Raw genomic sequence first — 7,748 nt, forward strand, 5'->3', positions numbered from 1 at the left:
TTGCTGGCCGCGCGCAGCCGGCCCTTGCGCCCCTGCCTGTGGGAAGCTTGTGGCTCGCCCAGGGCGTCTCTGTGCAGGCCGTGGCTGGACAGCCTGTGGCTGAGCCTGCGCTGTGCTGAGCTTCGAATTGGGGGAGCCCACAAACCCCCCTGCCCTGAGGCCAGATAACACGCCGGTTCCCCGAGAAGCCGGATCCAGAAGACACGGCGTTTCCAGAACCCGCGTGGGCGATGTCGTGGCGCTCGGGAGGCGCCCGTGGGGTCTGCAGGCGTCGGGGTCGGCGAAGTCCGGACGCCTGAAGCCGCGGCCAGCTGGGCGCGGGCCGGACAGGGCGGCGCGCTCCGAGGCCGGCTCACTCTCCCGCAGCCCGCTCCTAGCTGAAAGCCGCGGGCCTGTGCCAACGGCAGGCAGAACAGTCAAGCTTGTTTTCCTCTTGGGAAAACTTAGTCTGTCTAAAAGAAGCTGAAGCGAAGCGGGCTTCGTCCTTAGGTCGGGGCCTGCCGAGGTGCCTCGGACCTGCAGGTCCTTGGCCGCGCCCGCCCCTCCCCCACGTTCCTGGTAATGGAGGCAGAGGATGGGGGTAGTTTGAGAAACTGTTTTGAAAGCGCTTTGCCCGGCAGAGCCTCTGTCTGTAAGCTGCGGAGGGTGCCCGGGAGGGCACAGCCGGTGTGTGCCGCTGGGCGAAACGTGGGGGTTCCAGTGGGCGCTGGGGCTCCTAGTCACTCTGGACTCCTGTTCCCCCGCCGGACCCGCCGGCGGGCACAGGGCATAGTCCTGTCTCCCAGACAGGAGGACTCTCGCCGTCAGGGCTGCTACTCTCCGCTGCCCGGGCGAGGCCACACCGGCTTATTCAAGAAGCGGAGGGCGCCGTGGGCCCTGGCGCTGAACTCTGGCGGGCAGGAGCGGGTCACCTCTGGTGATGGAGGGACGAGAAAGGGAAGCGCCCGTGCGCCCAGCCTGAGCCTGGAAACGCCGGGCCCCTTCACAGCGTAGCCCAGGCTCAGTCCTAACAGGCGCCTGGCGGCCGCGGCTGCTGGACCCCACCTCCGCCGTCAGGGGGGAACCGACTCGCTCTTGACTAGCTGTGGAGGTAAACCAAAGGGGTCTGAAGCCCCTTGAAATGTTGTCTGAGAGGGAACTGCCCTAGTGAGGGCTTTGTTTGCTGATGATTCGGTGGCACACTGAAAACAAATTACGGTTTATTTGGTTAGCACAATCTTTAATTGCATTTCCGCCAGCAGTACGCTGTCTCCATGCGAGCAGGCCGCATTCCTTACATGTATGTGAAAATAAGTTCCACCTGTATAAATAAGCGCCCCGTCCGCTGTGGGGAGCCCCCGCCACCCCTCATTGGACAGCTGTGTCACTCCTGGGTGACTGAGCCCGCTCTGTGGCTGTCAGCAGATCACATGGTCTGAAGTCTCTATGTTGTTGCTTTTGCTTTGTGCCTAAAGCTTTAGAGACCTTCTCTCTCCATCTTCGCAAGGAGCAGGAAAACACGTGGAGTCGAGCTTTAATTTCTCCGGAACTTGGAGTTTGGAGCAGGAGGCCCTGGCTGCTCTTACATAGCGAGAAAAGCTTTGAAATCGACTTTCAGTGTTGAGGAAGAAAGAGGAAAATTCCTATCGTTCTTTCCCGTCTCTTACCTGGGGGGAGTGAGAGAGGAAAGTCTGTTTTAGGCCTGGTTTATGAGTGCACGGGTCAGACGAACTTAATATCTCTTTTGTTGAATTTGCAAGCTCAAAAAGAATATGAGTGTGGGTGGGTGGGTGTTCTCATTTTGTTTGGCTGCGATTTACTGACCCCAGCTCCCCTGTGCGAGGAGTTGGTTAGGTTAAGCTGCAAAACAGCATTACAGCTTTTCCAAGGGTTAGGGTTAGCAAACCTCTAACAGGTTGGCGAAAGGGGCTCTTGAAACAGTAAGTATGGGACACTGCCTTGACCGGTCTACACCTTGCGCCTCGGAAGAGCCGGGCCTGCACACAGGCGTGCTCGCTGGAGCCTGTCAGTCGGCCAAGAGGGGCGGCCGCTCGGCTGCTCGCGAGAGCCTCAAGTATTGTTCAGATCCCGCTGGAATGTCAGAATTTCAGAACGTTTGAGTTAGCTGAGTTGAGGCAAAAGTCCGAAAGGTACTTTCTACTGCTGCGGCCTCTAATTTTCTCCTGTTTCGAACCCTCTGGTCTGGTCGGAACCGGGAGGGCCACGGTGGGGGTAACAGTCCTTATGGTTTTCACAGCTGTTTTTCTATATTTTCCAGACGAAGACTTGCACATAGCCGTCTGATTTATGAGTCACTTTGGATCAGTGTCTTAAAACAGCCCCAGCCTGGCTTTTTGTTTTTCAGCTTTTCCAGATTTCTGCTGAATTAGCAGCTCTCTGGGCCCCAGTGGGATTGATTAAGAAGCTGTGCTGGATTCGCATTTTAAAATTGGACTTGGAAGTCAGATTTCCAAATGCTAAGAGAAAGAAAAATGATAGCTGGAACCAAACGGTGCAGATTAATTATCTTCATATACATTTACCCGTTTGCTAATTCGCAGGGAGACTTCATGAGGCCTGGTAGAGTTTGGTTTTCCAGTATTTGGCCAGCTGAGCTCTGGGTAAATAGCACCTTCCTGCTTTACCACTTTACCCATTTGTTAACCTCAGGACCAAAAAAGTTCTTTAGAAAGGTTTCCCAGGCAAGAGGCTTATTCATGGAACTCTAATAATGAAGAATCTGCCTTCCGTATTGAATGCTTTCATGGGTTGAAGAAAACACGGCTATTGGATAACTTGAGTCTGTTTTTCACAAGGCCAGCCGTAGAGATCAATATGAGGGAAATGTGGGGAAATGTGACATCTCTCAATTGGCAAATAATCATTTCTGGAACATAAACTAAATTTAGTATGAAACTAAATTTAGGTGCATTAAAAGTTTCGTGACTTTGCGTAGTCTAGCAGCAAAAGTCACTAAGGGGTGATCCCCCCCCCCCGGTATAATATAATATAATGCGGTTTTAACGGTACACAAAATTCAGGCGTGCCAGGGTGTTGCCGACGGGCATATTTAAGGCTGCCGGGCCCTTCGGGGCCTGACACGAGGGTCCCCAGAATCTGCCTGCTCTCTGACCGCAGCTTCTCAGCGCAGGGGTCTCTGGTTGGGGGTATTATCCCATGAGTGCTGAGGGAAACGTGAAGCCCTGCGTCTCTGCTCACAGCTTTGCCTGGTGAAATAACCCTTCGAATGCAGTGAAGAGCATGGCTTTCGTTTTTCTAATTAAAAAGAAAAGCGCCTGCATTAAATACACATGCCAGCTGGGTTCCCCTTTGCTTTGCAGACTTGGAACAACAGGGACTCGCTGTTCTCCAGCTCAGGGGGTCCCCCCGTGTGGGAGCCCCTCTGTGTTGACTTTGCGTTGACTCGGCCTACCTCCCAGGTGAAGGCCTCTCCACGCTGTTGTTTTTGAAGCCCTGTGGGAAATCTGGGGCCGTCTGCGGTGCTAAAAGCACACAGGTTTTGTGGGATCCCAACGTGAGCGGTGGGCTCGCGGGCTTCTGATGGACTCCAGATGGGCGCTGGGCTGCAGAGAAAGTGTCTGGCTCCAGGGGGAGGGCCCGCAGCAGGGCGGGTGATTGCAGGATTTTTATAGTTTCAAGACTGTGCCAGGTTTTTTTCATGTTATAACTCTACCAGAACAAATCTACTCATGTCTGTTACTGTCTGGTAGGTCTTTAGGCAAACATGTTTCAAATAAAAGCTTTGCAGGTTTTTTTTTTTTCTTTTTTTTTAGGTAGACTGGAGAGATCCAGGTTTATTCTCAAAACAAAATGCCAAGACAGAAAGGATCTCCGATTTCTAATTGTAAACGAACGGGCAGGCCTGAAGCAGCAGTTGTTGCTTCTCTGGGTGTCGTTTCTCTGGCCTTTTCGGGGGGAGGAGCATATTTGCACATAGCAAAGGGGTCATGCTTTTTCCTCCGAGTCGGTTTCCCGAAAACACGGGTTAAAGGTCTTCAGCTTGGCCCTCCCTGGTGGTGCGGCGGGTTAAAGCGCAGCACTAAGAAGCTAGAAGTAGCTCACAAGTTCGATCCCCGCCTGCCCCAGGAGGTGACCCCAGGGCGCGGCAGCCCTCTCCTGACCCGCCCGCTGCCCCCCTCAGCAGTGTGCTTATGCCCATTCTGCTGCCCACTCTGCCTCTGGTGAAGCCTCTCACCGCCCCCGCACCTCTGGCCTGTCCCCCAGTTCTGTGTGCACAAATAAATAAATAAATAAGGCTTTGACTTACAAGTCTTCCTTTGTGGACTCCGGAAGAGCGACCTCCGGGGGGCGCGGCTGACCTCTTCTGGGGTCGGGGGGTGGGGGCTGCCAGCCCCCCTGCTCACACACCAGCGCTTGACAGCTGCTCTGCCATTTCCTTTGGCTGCGCTGCTTTGAGGACATGCGTGGGTGCTTCGGCCTTTAGGGCGAGACCCAGAGATTTGCTGGCGTTTGCTTCCGCTGTTGATGTAAATCCCGAGATGGCTTACGTGTGTGCCAGTCTTGTGCTCCCTGCGAGGACTGACTGACGTCCTGGGGAAACGGCTGCCGAGACTGACCTTTGAGGGACCAGGCCAGTTGGTGCTAGAGAAAGCCGACCCAGCCCCTGTAGCTCGAGCCTGACTCTGCTGGGCAGTCACGCAGTCTGAGCTGGCACTGCATCCACGCCGGCGTTCGGGGAGCTCGGGTGAAGCGGGCCGCAGGCTGTGGTCTGTCCCCTTCACACACGCGCTCTTTGAGTAACTCAGAGCCTCAACGCAGAGAAACAAATAGGGGTGAAAAGCAGCTTCTTGTCTGTTTGCTTGAAATAAGGGCACTGATGTGTAATTTGATGATAATAAATCGGCTTCGTTTCAGGTTTTCATTTCAGCAACCTGCCCAGTTAGCCACTTGGCGTAAGCCCTGACTCAGTCACATCAAATGGGAGGTGAGGGCGGGGTGGGGGGGGAGGATGAAGCCAAACAAGCCGTCCACAAAAGCTCTGTTCACTCTGCGCCAAAAACATCTCCCGAAACACTTGTGGGCTTCGAGCATTTGCATCCACCCACCTCGTAAACTAATTTTGTCCTCAGAGTCCGATTTTTCAGGTTGACGCTTAGGGTGCCATCTCGATTCCGGGCAGGGTGGTCTCGCCTGCTGTCACCAGCGTCCACAGAGATGTGTCCTCCCCGACTCCACTCTGTCCACCACGCGCGGAGCCTACAGTGATGAGAGACGGCTGCTTACAATTTTATTTTTGTGTTCGCAGGGACTTAAGTCACAACCGATTGTCTTTTATCAAGGCAGATTCCGTGAGCCATCTTCGAAGCCTTCGAGAAGTGTAAGTCGCACAGAGTCTCTGTGAGGTTGGACCAAGCAGTGCTCCTTGAAGACTGCTTGGATTCAGTAGACGATCCAAAATGCTGCACGTGGGCGGGCTCTTTAATCGTGTCATTTTTCACCTGCCTGAACTACAGATGACTTACGAGCTTTTCTTTCCTTTTCTTTTTTGTCATTTATAGGAAACTGAACAACAATGAACTGAGGACCATTCCAAACCTGGGACCGGCCTCGGCAAATATTACACTGCTTTCCTTGTAAGTGAATGTTTGCAGGCGGGGGACTGTGTGGGTTTAAGATCTTACAAGCAAAACGTGGCTGCGTCGGTGTCTGCAGCGTGCAGAGGCTGTCTCCGTGCTGACTGCCTTGTTCTCTAGCCATGTGCTTGCTCGCTCTCTTTCAGAATTCTCAGTTTGAAGTATTTATTGTTGCAGTCACACACTTTGGCTCACTACCCAACGGGTCTCCACGTTCAGAGATGTTTTCCCCCGAGACGTGCTGGGCTAGACGCTGGGGATTAGGACTCCACCTCCCCACTGGTCAGCAGGGAATCTTGGATTAAGAATGGCGTAGTTCTCAGGAGAACTGTTCTGTGAGAAAGTGCCCTAGCGAAGCAGGCTTGGAGGGCCCACTTGAAGGGCCTGCGGTGCAAACCGTGGCTCAGAAACATACATCAGGCATCAGCTCTGCACAGTTAAAATTAAAGGGGATGGAAGCCCATGTCACGCACGCTGGACTTTGCCACGATGAGGCTCCCGTACAGTTATGTCACCTGTTCGGTATTTGTAGGTCTGAAAACATGTTTATGTCCAGGCCTTCGAGATATTGGGGGTCATGTCTAACCTTCAGCATTGAACGGTGACATTTAGGATGCTCATAGCTTCTGAAGTTAGTTGACCACCCTCATCTTGAAGAATTGAAAAACACATTCAAGCCAGGGAAGTTAAAAATGTTGCCTCCTTGAAACAGCTAGAGTGAAACAAACCGCTATTTTTAGTTGCTTCTGGGAAAGGTGTTAGGAGGGTTGAAATGGTACAGTAAATTTCAGGAAAGCTGTTCAATTAATTAAAGTGATCGCTCCCCGATTGCTGACATCTGGCGATTTGCGGCGGTTTGTTTTCGCTCAGGGCCCAGGTCAGCTAAGTGGCGGGTAGACGCTGTGTCTGCCTCCCTCTGTTACAGTAAGCGCTGAGTGACACCTGATCCTGGTGTGGTTTTTGCTAAGATCAGAAACAGAAAGGAATGAAAGAAAAAGCGGTGGTATTTGACAAATAAACACCGGATTTGAAAAACTTTTTCTGTGAGCTTTCATACCTGTTTTCTTCATATCCTGTCATCCGAATGGGGTGCCGCCGTTCATGCCCTGAACCGCCTCAGTCCTCAGCTCTCCGCAGCGGGGGTGGGGTGGGCTGGGGGGGCCCTTTGAGGCCCCAGGGGTGCCGCTTGGCCCTGGGGCCCTGGGGCCAGACTCCTGGGGCCAGGCCTACAGTCAGCGGTGAGTGGCTCAGAGTGGTTCAGGGCCCGACACACAGTGGCGTGTGGGCATCTGGGTGGGGGAGCTGGTGAGGAAATTAGAAAGTCCTGCTGGAAGCAAGAGCCTTGGTGATTCACACTTCACAGCGGAAGTGGAGTCCGGAAACGGAGAAGCCTTCGAGGGGTGACTCTCCTGTGGCTGTGTGTTTCCCGTTTGCGCGCTCGGAATAACCTCAGAGAACCTGAATGGTCTTTCTCTCCCCTTAACTTGCTGGCGGACGTCCGACCACGCCTGCTTTTCTCCCCTCCACGGTGCTGAGCCTCCTAATCGCCTCCATCACAGACTCTGCAAAGGGCGATTTTCCCGACTGGCCGCTAATCCCACCCCGAGGGGCCTGTGCAGGGCCCTGGCCGCTCTCAGCTTCCCTCTCTGCCTGTTTTTCTCTGGATGTTTTCACTTTCTCCGGTAAGCTCCTGTGGCTGATGCAGCAGCCACTGATTCTGCAGGACTGAGGGGGGGGGCTGTTTTCTAAAGAAGAAATCATCAGAGCTAATAGTAGCGCCTAAGTACATCTCTGAGATTTCAGAAACACAAAGAAAAAACTGTTAAACCACAGACACGATGAGATTAGGACTGACCACAAGTCTCAGCACTAGGAGGCTGTGGCAGCCGCCGCAGCGCGAGTCCAGGCCCGGCCAGGAGGGCCCCAGGGCGCGGCAGCCCCCTCCTGTCTCCCCGCGGCCCCTCAGCCGTGGGCTTGGTCCGTGGCCTGTTCTGCTCCCCGCTCCGTCTCTGGGGAGGCCTCTCGCCCCCACACTTCTAGCCTGCGCCCAGCTCTCGCGTGCGTAAATGAGTGCATCTCCCGAGTACACACGCGAGGACGCGGGAGGCCCCTGGCAGGCGGTGGGGGCGTCGCGGGCCGGCTCTCACGCCTCCC

The 7,748-nt window shown here is 54.2% G+C and overlaps 1 protein-coding gene across 1 annotated transcript in view; it reads left to right on the forward strand.

Annotated features, from left to right (window-relative positions):
• Positions 1-1,925: 1,925 nt before the first annotated feature.
• LRIG3 (leucine-rich repeats and immunoglobulin-like domains 3) overlaps positions 1,926-7,748 on the forward strand; it is a 29,205-nt gene continuing 23,382 nt past the window's right edge. Inside the window, exons 1-3 of the mRNA XM_012732272.1 lie at positions 1,926-2,053; positions 5,267-5,338; positions 5,520-5,594. Coding sequence (XP_012587726.1) covers positions 1,926-2,053; positions 5,267-5,338; positions 5,520-5,594 — 275 coding nt within the window. The remainder of the gene's footprint in view (positions 2,054-5,266; positions 5,339-5,519; positions 5,595-7,748) is intronic.

The sequence above is a fragment of the Condylura cristata genome, unplaced genomic scaffold (genome assembly GCF_000260355.1).
Source record: "Condylura cristata isolate star-nosed mole 26May11 unplaced genomic scaffold, ConCri1.0 scaffold00034, whole genome shotgun sequence".
In the NCBI taxonomy this organism is placed as follows: domain Eukaryota; kingdom Metazoa; phylum Chordata; class Mammalia; order Eulipotyphla; family Talpidae; genus Condylura; species Condylura cristata.